The 21,771-nt window shown below is 37.4% G+C and overlaps 1 protein-coding gene across 4 annotated transcripts in view; it reads right to left on the reverse strand.

The window, feature by feature from the left end:
- LOC140646379 (RCC1 and BTB domain-containing protein 2) overlaps positions 1-21,547 on the reverse strand; it is a 36,713-nt gene extending 15,166 nt beyond the window's left edge. For 2 of the 4 annotated variants that reach the window (XM_072850217.1, XM_072850221.1), the window contains exons 1-9: positions 21,447-21,542; positions 13,189-13,252; positions 10,147-10,305; positions 9,519-9,669; positions 7,245-7,411; positions 6,357-6,515; positions 4,682-4,789; positions 2,544-2,686; positions 570-760 (exon numbers count right to left, since the gene is read on the reverse strand). In XM_072850217.1, coding sequence (XP_072706318.1) covers positions 570-760; positions 2,544-2,686; positions 4,682-4,789; positions 6,357-6,515; positions 7,245-7,411; positions 9,519-9,669; positions 10,147-10,305; positions 13,189-13,230 — 1,120 coding nt within the window. In that variant the 5' untranslated portion in view covers positions 13,231-13,252; positions 21,447-21,542. Of the gene's footprint in view, positions 1-569; positions 761-2,543; positions 2,687-4,681; positions 4,790-6,356; positions 6,516-7,244; positions 7,412-9,518; positions 9,670-10,146; positions 10,306-13,188; positions 13,253-21,446 lie in introns of all 4 variants that reach the window. The other 2 variants (XM_072850218.1, XM_072850219.1) reach the window with 2 other exon arrangements.
- Between the last annotated feature and the right edge of the window lie 224 nt (positions 21,548-21,771).

Raw genomic sequence — 21,771 nt, forward strand, 5'->3', positions numbered from 1 at the left:
AACTCTTTCTAGTCAAGGTCAGCAAGACAGACCTTAATGTTAATCAAATATCTGAGATCCAGCAACTTGTCTCTTCAGAAGCCCAGGTCATGATCACTTGTGATGAGACTCTAAGTACCTGTGGCCAATTCTGAACATGGGAATTTGCCTCCCTCATTCTTAGTAGTCTACTTAAGCACATCAAAGAAAGCTTCAGGGTTCCTAAATATTCTGCACGGCTCCCTCAAGTCTCCAAATTCAAACTCAGCTTCTCCACTCGTGGTCGTTGTACAGTAACATTCAGTGGTTACACAAAAACACCCCTCCCCAAACCCAAGGCATTTCCCCACAGAAATAAGCCACATCAACAAAACAGACAATCATTTAGCATTGCCATCAGGCTTTACAATTTTTTACAATTCCATATTACCATTTACACATATGTAATAGATTATTATGATATGATGTAATACATTTATTATGTATAAATTTTTGCAAGAAACTAAGTTTAGGCTTCAAATACATGCAACTGTTTTATGCACTAATGATTCTATTTAGAAGATGTCAAAACAAAAAATATTTAAGCTCACCTACTGATAGAAGACGCCACATAACGGCAGGGGTAGCAAAGCAAGCAAACACATCGTCAGTGCAGGCAAAGTGAGTGAGGTGGGGAAGGATCACTGACTGCCCACGGCATTGGCCCCACATGTACACCTGGCCACTCTGGGTCTTGGCAGCCGATGTGTGGGCAGAGTGGCAGGCTGCAATCTCTATAACTCTGAATTTACAAGCAAACAAAGAAAAAAAAGCAAGTCACTCTCAGAAGAACAAAATGCAGTGAAGCAGCTCACTACCTCCTGTCTCTCTGTGGTGCAACACATATTTGTAAGCATGCATGCACTTCCAATTGCAAGAATGTTTTCCTGTCATACACAGCAAAATTAAAAGGGCTATCAATGGTTCTTCAAATAGCGTACACTCAGGAAGTTTCTCAGTGAAAAAGCATCTTGGGAGTGAGGAGACATTGCTGCAGCAGAGCAGTATATCTGCTGTAGCACATGCTCTGCTGACCCCCTCGGCTCCCTCAAACAAAGCTATCGTGAGTTTCAAGTCTCTGAATGACCTCGGTGGTGCTGGGCAGTGAGGTGAGTGGCTGCATTAAGCTGTAGAGAAAGGGTATTTGGAGAAGATGAAGAAAGAAATGAGGAGGCATTTCCAAAAAAATTAAGAAAAAAAACGAACAACAAAAAACTTTCTCCTGCTTGCTCATTGGTAACAGTTATAAACCAACAATTTAAACATACTTCTTTTAATTAAAATACTGAAATGTCATTACTCATACAATTATTATTACTTACATTTAACGGACTTTCATTTTGAAAATTAAAAATTAGAACCAAAACAGCACTAAAAGCTGTTTCTACGTGTATTTTAGCTATGTTAGCCTGTCTCACTAATCCTAAAGTTGATTTAGAATTTCAAAGCTCCCACTGTGTACAACATTACACAATCCACTGTTTTGCAGTCTGAACTACTGCTTGTTTACTTGTTTTCCCAGCTGCCTGGGGAAAATAGCTGGGAAACAACTTGTTTAAAGCTGTATGTACAAATCTTCCAGGCTTTAGTGAGGTAATATTCTCACTGACACCAGGAATGCATATTCTGGCCAACAAAAGGGAAAGGCAGCATACAACATTAAAATTTGTATTAAAATGTGGTAACATTTTAACTGTAGCCAAAGTGTCTGGAAGAAATTCAGTTACATTTTAAGCAAAAGCACAACCACACATAAAGAAATAGCAATGTTCAAAACAAGGCTGTGTCTCATCACCAGACAGGAGCTGCCTCTTCCTTACAATAACATACATAGACACACATTTAAGAAAGACATCTCACTTTTCCTATTTTTCACAATCGGAGGCCAAAATCAAGACCTCAGTAGTAAGGAATGGATTCAAATTTCCGGACACATATATATATGGTTTTACATTAGCAATAGAAATAACTGCCCTACTACACATCAAGGTCTTACAGGAAAATATTTAACTTGTAAAAATCTTAGCTTAATTTTCAGGCAACAATACCAAGAAAGAACTCCTCCCTTTCTCTCTCTCCTGGGTTATGAGCCAGATTTAACAGCAGAAATAACACAACTTGCAAATGTTCACTCTTTACTTTTTCTGTGTGTACTTCTTGTCAAAAGTAGCATATTAAAATACACTTTATATTCAGAGACAATAAAGCTTTTATTGTTGACTTCAAACAATGAAACTACACCACTGAAGAGAAACTGCAATTAAGGCCTATAAAGTACAGTGTGAGCCAAAGCAGAAAATAGCACATTCGGACTACTCAGAACATTCAGTTTCTCTTTCACAAGGATGGTTATGGGGCAGATTCAAGCACTTTCAGTGCAAATTCTGTTCACATTTAGCAGAAGAACCACTGGAAAAAATTATAGGCTATTTCTTCCGAAAAACAGATTAAAAAAGCCATAATTTTCTGTAGCTCTTCTGAGAGTATGCCAACTAATGTCTGACTGCTAGACTATTAAGTATTACCTGTCCTTATCCACAATAACTGTTGTAGGGTAAGACTGGTTACTTTTATTCCCAGTACCTAACTGGCCATATGAATTGGCTCCCCAGGCATAAATCTGACCTTCATCTGTTAGCACTAATGTATGTGCATAGCCACAGGCAACCTATAAGGAATAATAAAAAGAAAAATCTCATTTTTATGTAACAGTAAGTTAATACAGACAGATACATGTTATGCTATACGTTAATGTTATTGATTCCATACCAGTGTAAAAGTTACAAAAATTACAAATATAGTTAAGTTTATTAAAAAGGGAAGCAAAGTAGATGAGGTGACTTTGAGGAAAAAATGTATCAGTGAGGAACCCTGCCAGATAACCTCAAGCATACAGCAAAAGAATAGCTAGAAGTTGAGAAAGAAGGAAAACTATATGACAAATATGAACAGTATGCAGAAGAAATGCAGAAAAAGGCAGATCGTCTTGCACTGACCTAGCTCTATGGGTAACTGTTTCCAATGTGAATAGCTTACCACTGTAAAAACAGGCGAGGTCTCCCTATCTGCTCCTGTCCTCCCTGACTGCGAGCCACACAAAACTGCCCCCTCCCTGTGCCAGTTCTAGTGCCCACCAGACCCTCTGCTGAGATAACTTACACCACTGGAGGGAAACTCTCCACAGCTGGCCCTGAGGACCACCAGTGCCCACACAAGGTAAGCAAGAGGAGCAGCCAGCCAGGAAAGAGGGAAGAGATTAAACTCTCCAACTGGATGGCAGCACACAACTGTGTCAGCTCATACCCTCTTGTGGAAACCCACTCGGTCCTGCTGAGCTGCCTCCTCAGTACCCCGCATAAGGTTGCTTGAATATCCACTTTACAATCTATAGATGCAGCACATGCCCCACATACAGATACACAGTGGCAAAATTACCAGCAGCAGTCTTGCTTTGCACGGGTTAATGTAATCTATTATAGCTAGATGCTATCAATAACCAATTTAGGTTGTTCAAATCTAGCTCATGTATCTTTATATAATCTGCAAAGCAGATATACCCTAAGTACATGTAGTCCACTGCCATCCATGAAGCATGTGATGTGCTTTAAATGAAATAAATCCTTAAGTTATTTACTGATTGGAGGTCTACAACTTGGTGTTAATTGATATCAAGCAAATGAAGTGGATGGAAATAGGATCTAAGTCAACCTTACTGGAACACTCATACTCTCTAAATAGGAGAATAAATACAGGGGCAAATAATATTCACTTTATTACATTATTCTCCCACAGCAATTGTTACCAGCCAAGCTACTGTCCACATCCTAGGAACCGAATGGAAAACTATGCAATTAAATGAGTTTATTTTAAAAGATTTAAAAAATCCATAACTTCCCTGAGTAAATGTAATAAATAGGATCCAAAGTTCAAAACACTCTTGTAAATTTCCATTAGTTTACAAAATCAATGCTTTCTAGCAGAATGTGTCATTTTCCTGACAGTATCCTCTATTTTGGATAAATCAATTAAACACTTTCAGTATCAGTTCTGCAGTTACTTTAAATATTTCTTAACAGTCAAAAGAACTTACCAGTTTGCTAGTTACACAGATGGCAGCCCAGTTATTTGGTAGAGTGTAATAACCACCCAAGATCAAGACCAACCATGGAATCATACCAACTGCTGACCAAAAGCAGTTGGAGACAATTTGTTCAGACTCCAAACACCAGTTAGTCACTGCAGCTGGACTGCAATTCTACAAGTGATATTCAGTCTGCCAGAAAGACAAAATGCTAAACCACAGGATTTTCCCAGAAAAGAAGACAGGGGTTAATGAAGAATGGGGTAGCCTAAGAAGACTTTCTTATTTACTAAAATAACAGGATTTTTTTTTTAATTAAGTTTCACAGCAAAAAAAAAAGACCAAACATTTCTAATGCCCTAGTCCTCTTTAAGTACAATTCTGACCTCACTGAAGTGAATGGCAAAATTCCCACTGAACTCCACAGGATCACAGTTTCTCCCCTACTGAAAGAGGTCCATTTTAAGATACATGTTTTTATTCTGATAACTGGCACTTTAAACAAAGAGATAAATGTAGAATATGCCTTAGCATATTTTCAGTTGTTCATAAAGGGTTTGACATGGAGCATGACACACATACCCGCTGTACACGAATGCCTTGCAAAGCTGCTATTCGGCATGGTGTTGGCTGATTGCCGCTGCTGCCCAGTCCAAGCTGGCCATTACCATTGTAACCCCAGACATAGACCTTAAAACCAGAGACAGGGATTTTAACTGTTTGCTACCACCTACTTCTTTTGAAAGCAATATAACTACTTCAGAGTTAAAATAATAATTTTCTTCAATATTTCCTGTCCCTGCACCTTAGGATCTGTACTTTAAATGTATATACATACAAACACACACACATATACACATACCTATATAAACATACATATATACATACATATACACACATGTATATGTTTTTCTGTACCAGAAATTTTGTATGTTGCTTCTGTTTAAAATACCAACTGCATGCTCATCTAAAATTCAAAACCTCCATATTCATGTTGCTCTTTAAGAGTTAGATTATGTAAGACTACAATATTTTAATATGAAGAGTAGAAAATGAGTGATTCATATGGCTGTTTCCCAGCACAGAGCAAATTCAGCATGAATACTTCCCTTTTTCAAAGAGCTAATTTCTCATTCAAAAATCCTCTAACAGAAAAGAAAACACACTAAAACAAGTATAAACTGGAAGCTATGCACAACAGTTTGAGTAGGCTGTTAACAGCTTTATGCTGAACATAAGAAAAAGGGAAAATACTGAGCTCTGATAATTTCAATGACATATGTTCTGCTGCAAACAGTCAATAGCTACTTAGGTCTAAACTGAAATGCTTGGAGAGATGCAGCTAGAGAGGATGTAGGCTGCCCAAAATCTTCAGCTCATATGAACTAAACCAACAAGAACACTACAACCTCTTCGTATCTTTGCAATGGGGATAAAAAAAATATGAGATGGATTCAAGGGGTACTGCAGTAGAACAAGTATATGCAATGTACTTTTATTTTCTGTTTTCTCTTGAGATGAAGTGTGCATATGTGAGCACTGAAAATTAAAATAGCATTCACCGATTATTCTCACATTCTTGATACTTAAGACTCTAGTATAGACAATAATTTATTTTTCTATGAATGCTAAAGACAGCAGTGGGATAATGTGTTAAGCAGCACTTTCATTTTTGCTAGAATATAATATCAGCTTTAAAAATCAGTAAATCAGCGATACAAACTTAGTTATTTTCACATAGAGAAAATGAAGCTAGCATGAAATGCTAAGTATACATATATAGATTAGATATGACTTATTCCTAAAATTTGTAAAAATCTCCTGACCTTCACAATGCTATTTTTACTTCAGAACTGTATTTTCAAGTAAATTTGATACTTGAATTCCTTCAGTTCAAAACCAACTTCAATAGCTGATACAAAGTAATAGCTGCTAAATTTTATGAGTAATCTCATAAATCAAAAAGCCATAAACCAAATGTTAGTGAACAATTTTCCTTGTTTCACTCTACCTCCTTTCTAAAGAAGAAACCATAATCAGCATGGATAGGAATATGTGCTTAAGTATGTCAGAATGTGCAGGACAATTTATGACAAAGGGTTTTATAAGCAGTATAAGCAGGTAGAGTTGAGGGAGTCTGGAAAGGTATACTTGTTTTCTGAGTAGTAGCTCATTACTGACAGGTTTGAAATTATCTACATCCCATGATACTACATAAAATAAAACTCAGTCAGAAAATTCACTTAAAGTTTCTTACCTCTCCATTTTCCACCACAGCCATAGAGCACATCTGTCCACAAGCTATATTAACTACTATTTTATTTTGTAGGCAGCTAGTAACTCTTCGAGGAATTGGTTGATTAGCTGTTGAACCAGATCCAACTTGGCCTGAGTTATTATAACCCCACGTGTATACCTGTTGTAAGAGAATGGTCATAAGAGAATTGTCATAAAAGAAGGCTATATAACATACAGTGCAAAGTACATATTCAAGAGAAAAAAGTTATATGCATAAAAAATTACATTTTGAGTTCAAGTGGATGAATTCTTTTAAAGATCTCAGCAGATACATAGGTTTACAATTTAATTGTTTCTATCAAAAATATGCCACTGATAATATTTATATATTGCATTCTTTTATGTTCCTCCAATCAAAGGTAAGAGGCAACATGACAGTTGCAGTAATGCTCGAATAATTCATTGCTAGTTTTCCAGAACCTGAAGTAGAATGGCTAGCTGGACACAAATGGCACTTCAAAGTAAATGACAGAAAACTTTTTACTTTGGTGGGTAGAACTCCTTACATGAACATGATTTATATTAATGTCAGCTTTAACACCATTAAGCATTTACAGTAGAGTATAGCATAGGAAGGAACTGGCTGACCTCTACAAAGAAATTATAATTTCTTATTACAAGCAGATGTGGCAAAAAACAAACAAACAAAAAAATGAATGTCCTGCATGCACTTCAAAGCAGCTATACCCTAACAGGTTTTCCATTGTTACCAAACATTTGTGTTGCATCAGCACTGTGAGGACAGCAAGAAGCAAGGTCTAATGCTCTAGGTGCAGAATGTTTTCCTCTTTCTCACATACCTGAATTTCATTAAGAGAAAAGAGAGATCTATTCCAGCTATTCTCACCTCTCCATCAGATGTTAACACCATAGAATGATGAGAGCCACAGGCAACTTCAATGACTTTCTTGTTCACCAAGTTAGTAGAAACTTGACAGGGAACGAAACCATGATTTGTTGTACCATTGCCCAGCTGACTATAAGCATTATGACCCCATGTATACACTTCTCCTTCTATAATAAAAATATTAAAAGCTGGTTTAAAATCTCTATTTTTCCAATGAGTACACAACATAAAATTACAAACTGAAAAGTCAAATTCAATAACAATATACATATTTAAGTGTGTGTATATATATATATATATATGTGCCCTTTGGGGCTCTTAAGCCCATGGACATACTAATGCTACCTTCACATAGTGTTGACCACAAATCCAAAAGGATAGTATCACCATGATCTTAGTAAAGGAAATCATATAGCTAAGAGAAAGGAGATACTGCAATACAGAAGAGAAAAGGATGAAATGACAGTCAGGGTTCCCCATTTCAATTTCTTTGTTACTGACAATCAATCAAAATTTCTTGTCTATGCTTTGGCACTGTTTCCCACTTTGGAAAATTCAAATATTAAGCTTTCATTCCTTTACAAGACACATGAAGATGCTTGTAAGAAAAACTTACTACTTATTAATAAACATACTATTATTTACTTATTATTTAAACATACTATTCATGTATTTTGAGAAACATGCTAGTAAAATTAAGAATGCAAGAAACGTCTGACTGGGTTAGACCGATGGTCCACCTAGTGCAAAATTCTGTCTCTAACTGGCAATAGAAAAAAGCTGCTCTTTAAGGGAAACATGAGCCTGGTCACTTTTTGCAGTTCCCACGCATTTACAATCACTAGAGTACAGATATTACCAGATTCTCTTTAATGTACATATAGTGGCCTGTTACCCATGAAGCTAACACCTTTTCATACTCACTTTCTTTTATCTGTTTTAAATCAAGTGTCCCCTAGTTACAGTAGTGCAGGACTTGAAGAGCTGTCCTACATTCATCTTGTCTATCATCATCATCATTTTCTAAACCTAAATTACACTGTTATTGCAGGAGAGCTAGGTTTGACGTACAACTCCATCGGATTTCTAAAGAGATCACCAAACTCCTTATCCCTAAGAAGGGTTCCCTCAGAGATACAAAGGCAAAATGTGCTACACTAAACCAATATTTTTCTACAATAACAGGTTAAATCTAATGACTTTATCCTGTCAAAAGCAAACAACCTTCTCTTCCTTTCACCAACATGAGAATACAAATTACAGTAAACAGGTGAAACAGACACACAGAAACATACAACATAAATTGGAAATCATAGTAATTAACACAAGAACTGTGAAATACATAAGGGCTGTCTGAAAGGTAGGTTAAAAGAGGCTGTACTGAATGGAAGTTATTCATGCGAATGGTGTTACGTGTAAAAATCATCAAGGATCAGTTCTGGACCTGTTCTTTTGCAATACTTCAGTTCATCATCTGGGTAGGGGAATGAGTGTGTCAGTGAGATCTGCCAGCAACAAAGCTCAGAAGAATACAGATACACATATAAAAAGCATCCAGAATGGTTTACCCTGAAGACTGGAGAAAATGGTGGAATGTAATTGAATATAAAGAAAAGTCACACATTTACAACACAATTCCCCTCACCTACCTTTAGTCATCTAATCTAGACTACTCAAGAAGATTTCTTCTAGTTAATGGAGAAAGAGAGACAAATTTTAACATCACCAGTCAGGCTCTAACAGAACCTCAGTGGGAACAAGATATTAGTCATTTGTCTTCGAGAATAATATACTTGATTATGAACAGAAGGGTCACTAGCATGGTGTGGATAATAGAATGTCAATGAGACAACAGAAAACAAAAGGTTGAGAGGCAATATAACTGGTCTTTAAAGCACATCCAAAAGTAGGTACAGGAGGGAAAAGATGCATTTTAGCTAAAGGACAACATTGGCACAAGAACATATGGGCATAATGTAGCCACTAATGCATTTCAAAAGCAATAAGAAGTTCCAAAGTTAACCGCAAAGTAAAAAAAAACAACTTCCAAAAGTAGTAACAAGATCAAAGCAGAGCTTAAAAAACTTTTGAAAAGAACTAGCTATGAACAGAGCTAGCTGACATGTCATGTTTACCAATGAAAATATGTTGGACTTGATAGCCCAGAATGTCTATCCCAATTCCTCTCTTACATTACCAGCACAGACCTTTCACACCTGCTGGACTAATTAAAGCAGACATATCTGAAAAAGCAATATTCAGATCATACTTTACCTTCTGTAGCAAGAACAACATGAGGGCCACTTCCATAACTCAGACACGCTATCTTTTTGCCACATAGAGAATCTAACCTCCTGGGTTCAATAGTGCTCTGCATGTCACCTGTTCCCAAACACCCACTGCAGTTCATGCCAAGCACAAAAACCTGTTATAAAAGAATCACAGAATCATAATTTAGGTTGGAATGGAGGACCTCTAAAGGCCAACTAGTGCAACCCCCTGCTCAACAAAGGTCTAAACAGATCAGTTGACTCAAGGCCATGTCGAGTCTTGAACACTCCAAGGAAAAGATCTCACAACCCCTCTGGGATTTAACCACTCTCATCATAATTTTTTTTTCCTAATACTGAATCAGAATTTTCCATCTTCCAGCTTGTGTCCATTACTTCTCACCCTGTCACTATGCACCTCCAAGAAATGCCTAACTCCATCTTCTCTTTATCTTCTGATTGTGGTAAGAAGCCATTAATTTGAATTGAAAATGTTTTAGTAGCAATCAAAATGATCAGACATTTTTGCACGCAACTTTTTCTAGGTATACTATCATAGTACTGGCTTTCAGAATAACTTGATACGTAAATGACTAAATATGTCATGTTCATACACACTCTTGGACAATTACCTCATCATTTTCAGTTGCATACAACACTTCATTACCAGCACTGCCAAATACACAGGCTTGACGAATCAACTTGAGCTCTTCTTGGGAACAAAGAGAAAAAATTGGCCATTTCCCAACATCCAGCATCTTCAGGGCCGACAATAATGTTGCCTCCAAGACCTGATATTATAAAAAATTGTATCAAATACCTAGACAGAGAGAAATGTATACCTTTGCACAGTAAAAAGGATAAATTTAGAGAAACATCACCATCTCCTTTCTCAACCACAAACCAGAATTTTAATTCAGGAACAATACTTGTAGGGAAGCCATTAAAAGAAATAAATAAACTGTATCGTGATCCACAAAGAAAGGATCTGTATGCTCCATATATGCATATATATGGAGAAAAGTATAATATAAAAAGTTAAATGGTCAGGTTTTATTTTCACTATATTCGTACAACATAACTGGTAGCTTATAGAATTCAATGTAGAGGATTCTAATGTAAAGTGTAAAGTATACATTCAAAACTTGAAAATAATTTGTGTCTTTTCCTCTAGTGTTAAAATTACTGTTAAAAGAAGAAACCATAAAAAATCTGCCCAAGAATATACTTATCTTTGAAAAATATACCCATTTGTTTTCATGCATTGAAAATGGAAACTTGAGAAAACTTGAGAAACTTTTTCCTTTACTTCTGAAATTTACTTCTGTGTTTCAACAATTATTGAATCTTTGGGAACTTCCTAAGAATATTTGCATTTTATGTAAGTAGATATATAATAAAACAAAACAGATAACTAAGCATTTTCCAGCTTAGCCAAGGACAAACGACAAGTTTATAGTTAAAGAAAAACAGATCTCTCCAGTCATTAAAACTAGTCAAGCTAATGTCTGAATCTAACGCAACATTTCTACTGCTTTAGTATAGTATAAATCAGAAAAATGTTGCAGTATCAAAATTTAATAGGAAATTTTGCATGGAGCATGCATCAAATTTTCTTTACTGAAATTAAAACAGGCTCTGGACATGAAAGAAAAGCAGCATTACTTGCCAGATCAGAAGGTAAGCAAGAATAGATTTTGCCTATCGCAGGCATTATGTAGTTCATCACGTAACAGTGAGGCCTGTATCATTAGGTTATTTCTAGTAAGTAGCAGACTTACAAAATGATCTGTTATAGAATACAATTTTTTCTACCTCTGACTCAAACAAAGATGTGAATAAATTCTAGTTTGGAGTCTGAAGCATGTTAATGCAGTCATAAGGATATTGCTTTTTTGATTAGTATCACTTACTATGAAAAAATGTACACAGAAACATAGATAACATTTGAAACTAAAGAAATAATCCCTAAATTAATCCTGAATTAAAATCTTTAAACAAATAGCAGTTAATCACACATTTCTTTATAGCATACTTCTGAGGAAAGGAAAGGAGGATTGGTCATCTTCCATAAAGAAAAGCTGTGGGTTTTGATCACACAAGTTCTTTCCCCATCTCCTCACACCAAATAACTGACTGATTTCAGCCAAATTTGCAAGTGAAAGGGAAGTAAGATTCCACTGACACAATCTGTTTGGCAGTAGGCAGCTGGACAATCAGCCATGTATGTTATGAAATAAGTCAGCAAGCAAGTAGGTCCAAGCTAGTCCTAGCAAATGCTGTCCTTCATGACACATAGCAGGTTTATAAGAGACGGAAGACGTGAATCCATATGGAATCAGGCTTCATTCATCTGCTGTTTGCAGAACAATTTGTTTTACGTCAAGAAGTTAGCATTAATTCTATGGAGGATTTTAGGCACTTTTAAAACATGGTAATGAATACTGAAAGCATCGAAGACTAGTCTTCCAATAGCATTAACAAAACTGCATCCCACTTTTGCTCAAGACTGATGAAGCCTGAGGTTCAAAAGGACAGTCAGGGTCTCCTTCAATTGTACAGATTACCTTACTGGAATAACATTGGTTTCTCTAAAATGCAGGCTCTAAATTCCAAGTGCACAGTGGGTCAGAACACATTCATCTTAAATAGAAAAGGTATTTTCTGTAACTTCCTTCTACAAAGCACTCATGTTCTACCCTCATAAAAAACTCCAAACTGTAGCATTTCTTAACACTAAAATAATAAACTGAAGGAAAAAAAATCCACTATTATAAAAAGCACCCAAAGGAAACACTTACAATACTAGGTTTTTTTGTTTGTTTTTTTTACAAAAGAAATAACAACAAACTTTATCAGACTAAAAAATATCCATAATCTAAATCCTGTCTCTGGAATTATTACATTCAACTCAGTAAGAGTTATTCTCTCACCTTTCAAGATTCTCTCCCCTCCCGCACTTCTCCATTATATTTTGTCCCAAAAATACGAAAAACACCTTGAGCTATCAACCTGCCAATATTTATGCCCCATAAGTGATCTGTTCCCTCATTATATTGCACAAAGTCATGAAAGACAGAGTTAGACCAGAATTTGAGATTTCATATGGTCCAGCTACCTATCCCAAAGGTGTTATCAGTTATGCCTCAAGAATTCCTAAAACTTCTACACTTCATTTGACCTCAGCAATCAGTTTGAAAGCTGGTTATTCAGTTTTACTTGTCATACAGATCCCCTTAAAAGGCATCACCATTAAGCTCAAAATCTGAATGATGTTTTACTAAGTTTTACATGCAGGGCGTTCAAAGAAAATAAAAGAGAAAAATGGTAGGAAGTTTTTACATCAAATTATGCTACAAAAGTTAATTCTAACAAGTTTATGTTGTTGAAACATTAGGGTGGAACATGCAACTTCAGAACTTAATACTAAGTTAAACCAGCCTTGTAAGCCAAAGGAGCAATTCAACCTAATTAAAATGAATATATTGTTCTTCTAATATTTTGTGGATCACATAAGCAACATTTCGTTCCCTACTATCATTTTCGTACCTATAGTTTTGGTTTTCTGTTTATCTTGAAAGCTACTAGCATGTACTAAGCTACTGCTAAATGGAACCAAGCTTCTTCCTTGAGTAGAGCAGTACAGAATTCTCAATACAAATTCACACTCTGACCTTGACACTGACTCCTTGAGAAGGAGGAGATTCATCCTCCATATGGATTTCTGCTTGTGTCCCCCTGCCAAGAGAGAACTGTGGTTAAAATCACCATATCATATTGCTGCAGCAATACTTTATGGAACTATACACACTTAATATTAAGCCAGAACTATTTTATTCTGTGGGGTGAGAAAACAAGAAACATGAAGCTCAGACAATTTTGGTTTTATATTCAACTGTACAGTGATCAGTTAGACAGACTCTGCTCTTCCGTATTGTTACCTAAACAAGTAATTATTGGACAAAACATTTTTTGAAAACAAGTACTAAATTTAATCAGACTGTGATTGGAAAGGAAGAAGTTTTATTAAACACAATACTCCAATGTCTTTTTATTGCATTAAAAATAAATTTAGAAACTTGCTGATGTAATTTTTCAAGCCATTTATTTCAGCAAAGAAAAAGTACACTGGTTGGAGCTTTTCATTTCTGGCTTCAGCCTTCGAATATTCCAGTTCCATTCTGAAAACCAATGTTTGAAAAACATTTGGGTCTTTTCAGGTTTACTGAGAATTGTTAAAATATTCACTCTGTTTCAGAAAATATTGCCAGCCCTGTAAACGACTTGTATAATTTCTATGACATGCATCATCAATAGAAACAGTTTTTCAGATCAGATGTTTCTTCCCAAATAAATATGCACAACTCTACTATCCTTGAATTATTTCCTAACATAGAGCCATGCAACTCCATTTTCAGTAAAATTGCAAAAATGAGTAAGCAGCTCTGAAGCTGTGCAAGCTGCTTCTACTCAACAAGTGAGAAAGTTGTACCTGACCATCTCCTGACCATCCTTAGCCTACACTCAGCCCACAGGGCTGACATGTTCCCCAAGAGAGTAACTATTGACTATGAATTTTCCAATTTAAATAAATGCAGAATTCTGTATTTCCTTCCTCAAGCCATTTGATACATAACTGATATTCATGATTCTTCAGGTTCTACTATTTCAATTCAATTGCTTCTGGTTAGACAAAAGCATAGTTTGACTTTAAAAGCAGTTTATTTGTTAGTATAAAGAAAGATATATTATTTCTTTATACTAAAGATACAAAGGACCGTTTCAGGTACCTAACGAAAGGTTCTCCAGCCCACTACTTTTTCCAAGTCCCACAAACATGCTGACAGTTTTGCACTAACTTTTCAAGAACAGAGGTCACTTACATGTCCTCACAAGTCAAAAGTTATAACATGTTTTATCTTACATATAACTAAAAGAAAATTACCCTGCAACTCCATTCTTCAAGCTGTTCTGCAAACACAGACACCTCATTTCTGAGCAGCCCTATAGGAGTACATGGGATGGCTCAAATTACACTAGTTTATTCTTTTATTCAAATCCATGTATTCTAATAAAAGTGCATACTGATTACCACATGTCTGCATCTGCAAAGGTGTTCTTTCTGAAAACCTGTAATTGATTTAAGAGTACATATTCACCCTGGGATCCTGAAAATAAAGACCGACCAAAAAAAAAAAAGATTAAGCCTGTCTAAGAATTATTAAGCCTGTCTAAGAATCATTCTTATCCGATACCTTTAAAATACTAGTGACGATTCATATTTGCCTGCTTGTAGGAATCTTCCCTCCAGAAAAATAACCATTGTATATACAGAGTGAAGCAAAGAAAAAACAGTATTTTCATCAAAAATTAAAAGATAAAAAAATATATATTTGAGTACTTCTGGTACAGAAGAAAAACATACCCTAGCTATTTCAGACAAGTTATTGGGGTTGTTCATCTACTAAATCTTATAATATGCGTATAATTGGTAAGAAACCTTACTTTAAAATAGCTACCCACTACATTTTTTAAAAAATGCAATACTTACTTTAGAAAGTAAAAAGGTAAGCAAGAAATATTTCTCCTGTATTAAAACTTCATATACATTTTCATTAGCTGTGTTTAAAAAAAAATAATTCTGAAGTGCAGATCTAAAGGAGAAAATTTCATTGTTGTAAACATCTGTTCCTTGAGGAAGTGCACAGCATTTTAATACAAAAATGTTTATATTAAACCTTCACAAATCTCTTATCTGGCATCCAAGTACAATTTAAGAATCTGGACAGCATACTCTGGCAGTCAAATTTCAAGACCTAAACTCAGAAAGTTCTGACTCTGGTTCTGATCCAACCACAAAAGGTCTTTGGGTAAGGCACACATGCTTCTGTGGTACAGGTAAGATTGAGTTAAGACAAATACTAGTTCTAATAGCCAAGTTCTATTTATTAGCAGTCTAAGACCATTTAATCCTAAATATTTAAACAGGTTCACTGATTCATTTGAATGTAAACATTCTTGTAGAGTCTCTCTCTAGGAACTTGGCAAGCAAACAAAAATTTTCAGAACTACACTTAGTATTTCCTCCCACTTAATTTGAGCATTTATGAATCTCAACTACTGAATCAAAGGTCTGTCTGGAGCTTCTTCCCCAAGGACTCTAACCACAGGCTTAGGAAAGATTAGGAGGAAGAAGTCCTAGAAAAACAGGACTTTCTGACACCTTTAGGAAAGGAACGTAACCTTCTCTGATATTCTTGATTTCTCAGCAGTTTCCTACCAGAGTAGTCATGAAATCACAGAATCACAGAAAATGATACTAACTTGTCCAAGCGATCCTGCAGGAGAGGACAAACCAGTAATATTGTCAGTTATTCCTACTGAACAGGTCACATCCCGGTTCTAGGAAGATATGAGTCTATTTTAAAAATTATCTTCCTTCTTCATGTACAAACAGTGAAATGTCACTACTCCATCCAGTGCTGACAATAAACTGACAGAACTCAGCTTGTCATTCATTCTTCCACTGATGCAGCATTTTCCATTACCAAGAAATTGCAGACCTTGAGAAACAGTAAGTGACTGTTTGAAAAACTGCTATCTCCAACTAAAGCATAGTCTTCTCTTGTTCCCTTCTTGCTTCTTGACACCAGACTGTGACTTCTCGGCTCCTGATGCAAGCTCCACTGGCTGCCGACTATTTGCAAGAGCAAATCTACATGCAGTTTAGAGGCTAGATCCAAGAAACTGTGGAAGACTGGAGTATTTACAGTCTGAAAGACTGACATCCTTGATCTTGCAAGGTAGGTAACTGCTACAGAAATTTCTAATTGAAATGATCTGATACAGCTTTATTGTCTCAATCTCCAGAGAAAAAACTTTAGCCAAAAACATCTTGTCAGACACCATGACTCTTTTGGCATGACATCCAGTTCCACCTGTTGGCTCCAGGGATGGACCTCCAGCACGACCCCAGTGAAGTTATCAGAGGTTCATCTACATGCTCTATTGGAGCTAGATGCTTGAAACCTATTCACAAAGGCCTTTTTTCAGTATCATCACCCCCAAGAAGAAATCAGTTGCCAAGAACAAAAGCAGCAAAGGGTAAGATGCAAACAACACACAAAAGAAAACATGGGCACATGAAAAGCAAGGAAGACAGTGAGAATACTGTTCTGTTACCCATGCTTAGTACTATCCTTCAATATAGGTTCAATACTGCTGCGATAAAGAGAAAATACATCAGGGAAAAACGTTTTGAAAGAAGTGAGAAGACAGGAAAGAAAACAGAGGGCATGATTTTTCAACTCCCCAATGGTTTAAAAATAAGTGTTAGGGTCTGGTGCGAAATTTCTGCCCTAAGTGACAAAATTGCTTTGAAAAATTGTATGTAGATTCCTGGGACACCTTCCCCTCACCTCCAAAAGAACCCACCTTGGCGTTTTGGGCTAGCAAGACAATTTGACTAATTTGATTTTTATAAAATCATTTAGAACTTTTAAAAAGTCTTATATGATGGTAAGACACACTGTTCATATTAAGTCTCTTTATTTCTCCCATTCCTGTTCCAATTACTTTTCTTCCCCTTATAACTGCTGTCTATCATCATCATTAATGTAGAATCGTGTATTGTTTACCAGCAAGCAACAAGAGGGGAAGTGACTGAAAAAATACATCATCATCCACCAGATGGAAAATGTTTAAAGCAGAAGAAAAAAAAATCTCAAATTATTTTCTCATTCTACAAACCCTACAGTCACCCTGAAAAAATAATTTCAAAGCTTTGGCTATCCCTCTCTACTTGACTGAAAATGAAGATTTGAATAATGCGACTAACAACCAATGAGAAAAAGAAACTGTACAAAAAACTAATGAAAGCCCGAAATACAAAGACTAGAAGGAGTGATGAAGTTTATACTGAAATTATGCCTCTAATAAGACTTACTGAAATGTCAAGCTCAGCAGCTAAAAAAGTCTGATAAGAAGGTGTCAATCAAAAAAAATTTCACTTAAAAATATTTACACTTCTTTCTACAAGTGCAAAAACACCTTTTGAAGGCAATCAAGTGTGTCAGATCATGGAAACAATGCAAGAACTACCTTCAATGCTGAAAAGCATTATAGGAGGATGCTGGATTAATTTTCACATAAATAGTGGTTTACTTCTGCAGTAAAAGAAAAAAAAAAATATAATGAGCATTATCTCCAGACCTTGAAGTGTATTAGAATAATCAAACATTTTGTTAGACAGTCTCTTGGGAACAGGATGTCATTCCTGTATCTAAATGTAACCTAATGTAATCTAATGTAACCTAAATCTAACCTGAGATGCTGCAGAAAAACATTTGTTCGCATTTTTTAATGTGGCTGATCCAAGATTTTCAGAAAATTAACTTGAAAAGCTCTTCCTCTTTCCTGAATCATTAGCGAAACTCCAAACACATTTCAGTTCCTGCAATCTGTACATACACAGAAACATAACAAAATACAACTGATGCAATTGTTAGCTCCTGCCTATTTTAAACATTACGTAAAATTTAAGTTACCGTATAACTGATTTGGTAGAATTGAAACTTATACTGATTCTTCATTTTGACCTTCTGACACGAGAGTTGAAGGAACTGGCTTTAGGGACACAGAAGTATTCCAAAGATTTGGTTTTAAAAAAACTTTATTAAAAATATTAACTATGTAACAGAGCAAAATAATTCAAAATAATGCAATAAATATGTGAAAGAAACAGCTATTATGTTGTTATAAACTTAAAGAATCTTAGTACAGAAAATGTTAAAGCTTTAAGAATTTAAGAAACACTAACAGGTCATCATCAAGTTGTTCCGGATAAGCCATGTACAAGCCTCAGATGTTAGGTGGCATTGCACCTGCATGTGGGAGCCTGACTGGATATCAGTTCAATACCATAGGACCAGCATGTCAGGAAAGAACCCTTCTGTTATTACATAATCATAAATACTGTACTGCCTTAACAGAAAAACAGCACACAAATGCACATATTTTGTTAGGCCCCCTCTAAGTAGGTCTGACCTAGCCTAAATTTTTAGCAGTCTGCAGTTACCTGATCCAGCCAAACGCTAAGCTATATATCAGGTCTAGCTGTTAGATCTTTGACCTCACAGTCTGCTCTAGCTGTTAAAGAAGAAATATTCACAGCTTCTACAGTTCTAACCTTTAATCACTTCCTTAGATGTCCAAGGAAGGTCATCCTAGCCTCATTTAGACAAAAAGCTTTAATTTACAAAATGTATCTTCTAAAACATACTAAGCCTTAATAAAAAACCTAAACAAGCCCATAAGCACTACTAAACCAAACTTGGCTTTCTTTTCTACATTCCTTGCTTACTTCAGTTTAGCATAGTCTTTCTGCAATCGGAGCCTTGGTCCATGATAAGGGCTCCTGCCTACAGCTAAGAGGGGTACATGTTGAGTCACCAAGAGAAGAGATTTTTTCAAGACGATGTCCAGCACGGCTCCAGCATGTATCTGGCTGTAGCTACGCTTCCCTGTAACATTGGGCACTTGCCAGAGCACTTCCCATGAACCCAGCATGCAATGCCCAGGCAGGTGGGAGGATAGTGCAATCTTTCCCTCACACAAAGTCAGAATTTGTCTAAGGATCTACATCAAACACATATATACAAATGCGTATCTAAAAAAAAAAAAATATACACACACACACACCAGGTACTATATACCTGAAGCTGAGAATTCCAATAGTTTAAACTTTTATAGTTATAGCTGTTCGCATAAAGACACCATATGTTATAGAAGAGAGAGAGACAATACTAAACAGAATGTGTATATGAAAGAAAAGTTAGTCCACTTCCTCTATGAGTAAATGACTGTGTAACCGTCCATTTGCATATTTCTTTAACAGTCTTCTGATACTGGAACTGACCAACGTTAAGTGGCAAGAGCATTGGATGAGACATAACACATAGAGGTTTCCCAACTCTTAAAAAATAATTAAAAGACAAAATGTTATTCTTTGTGGTATAAGTTTAAGCATCTAATATTAAATCTCCCCACTGCAGTAGTCTCCTCCAAACTGCAACAGATCATATGTATCATGATGCCAATGTTATTTCACCTCAACTTTATCACTCAGTGGTCTTATTCTACTCTTGCTTTTACTTAAATGATTAAAGAAGCTATAAAAAACAATTGCCTATAACTAACTCAGAATTACTTTTGTCAATTCTCACTTTAGAACTGCACTTTCTCTCTTACATTTTTCTTTGCTTATCTGCCCTTTTTCTAGTTTTTATTCCTAAAATCCTTTTTGAGATGCGTCAAAGTTCTTTTCAATAGACCTTTTCTAATTTTTTGGATATAAATTCCAAATAGATTCTACCTTTGGCATAAAACAGCTTCATACCTTCTTTGCTTCTAGGGCCCTCAGGACTCCAGTGCAGCTAACATCACTAATTAATCCTCTTGATTTTTCAAAGTTTGTCCTTCTAAAATCGAGAATTTCAAGCCTGTCTCTGTTTACTCCTCTATTTTATTTCCATTTAATTAATCTAATTAAAAATGTGATCCAAGATCACAAGCTAATAAACCAGCTCTTCTCAGAATTTTTCACACTACTTACTGAGAGCAAGTTTAAAGCAATTCAGTGCTTATTTGGTACGCTTACAGCAGTTGTATGTAAGAACAACTGGATCACTATATGTCCTTCCCAAAAGATGCTGTTATCTGTATCTAAGAAAGAAATCCACCTGTGACATAATTCCTGATAGTATCTCTCAGTAACTGATATCCTTATCCAAATCCAACTCTTGTGGTCTACAGCAGACACTGTCAAAAGCTCTTATAATTTTGTTTTCTCAAAGCAATGATACTCTTTTTATCCACACAATCTCTTCCTGTTACTTTACAGTCCATCACATAATTCACATCCAGTGTCATTCTGTCACATTTATTTCTCATACCTGGACAGTATTTGCTCTCCTACCCCATTCAGTAGGATCATTATTTCTCCATGTCTCCCTTACTTCTGCTTTCACATCCTTCACCACTAGTTCAGCCCAAATGGCTTCCAATGGTGCACAAACACAACTGTCTACAGACCTTACTCAGTTCATAACCTGGAGTAAAATCCCTTTGCTAATTATGCCCTCTCTTTTTATCCATCACTATTAGAACTTCCACCTCCACAAGGAAATACAATGCGATCCTCCCATCTCCCACACATTAACAATCCTTGGTTTCCCAAGTATTCTTTCTCTGCATTAAAACTGTAACTGGCCACCAAGCTAAGCTTGTCTAATGTACTGCGAGCTTCACACTTCCTCTGCACACTTGCGGACAGAGCTCTCCAACACTGTACAAATGGAACCCTTGACAAATGTTGCAAACCCCCTGTTATCAGCCATTTATAAAACAGGTGCCTGGAAAACAGAACCCAGGGGAATGCACCACCACACCGGCCCAGCACACGCAGAACAGGCGGCAGCACCCTTCCCCAACGCTCCCTCCCCACCTACGCCCACGAGTGGGGTGGCTAAACGGCAGCCTGGGGAAGGAAAGCCACCTCGCCCCCACACAGGACAGCTTCCAGCTGAGACTCACGCAGGCCGCGGGCCCGGCGCACCCGAGCTGCCTGCCGGCGGCCCGCCCCGCCGCACGGGCACAGCCAACGCTGGCTGCCGCTGGGCGGGAAGCACTCGGGCGCGCCGCCCGCCCCTCCCGTCCCCTTCGCCCGCCCCTCCCGTCCCCTTCCCCCGCCAGCGGCTGGCGCGGGGCGGGAACGTCCGCCAGAGCCCGGCCTAACGGTCCCGCCCGCCCCCGGCCGACAGCAGCGGTGTGGCGCGCGGCGCCTCCGCTCTCCTCAACAGGGAGGCGCGCAGGGCTCTGCCCGCGGGAGGGGGGGAGCAGGGGGCGGCGGCGATCCCCTTCCCCCGTAGCTTACCTTCCCCGCAAGCGGCAGCAGCGGCGGCGGCGGCTCCTCCTCCCCCCTCCAGTGAGACAAGGGAAGATGCCGCCGCGCTGAGCCGCCTCCTCAACTGCGGGGGGTGGGGGGGGGAGGAGGAGGAGGAGGAGGAGGGAAGGGGGTTAGCGCCTCCCAGGGATCCACCTACTGCAGCAGGAGCGTGAAAGCGGCGGCCTGTGTCCTCCGAGCTCGGCGTGGATACGGCTGCTGAGGAGGCTGCCCCACAGGGCTTGGCCCTAACTGCAGAGTAGCTTTCTCTCTACCAGAGAGTGCTTCTCTCCTGCTGAGCTGAGGCGAAGAGAGG

The sequence above is a fragment of the Ciconia boyciana genome, chromosome 1, assembly GCF_034638445.1.
Source record: "Ciconia boyciana chromosome 1, ASM3463844v1, whole genome shotgun sequence".
NCBI classification, from domain to species: domain Eukaryota; kingdom Metazoa; phylum Chordata; class Aves; order Ciconiiformes; family Ciconiidae; genus Ciconia; species Ciconia boyciana.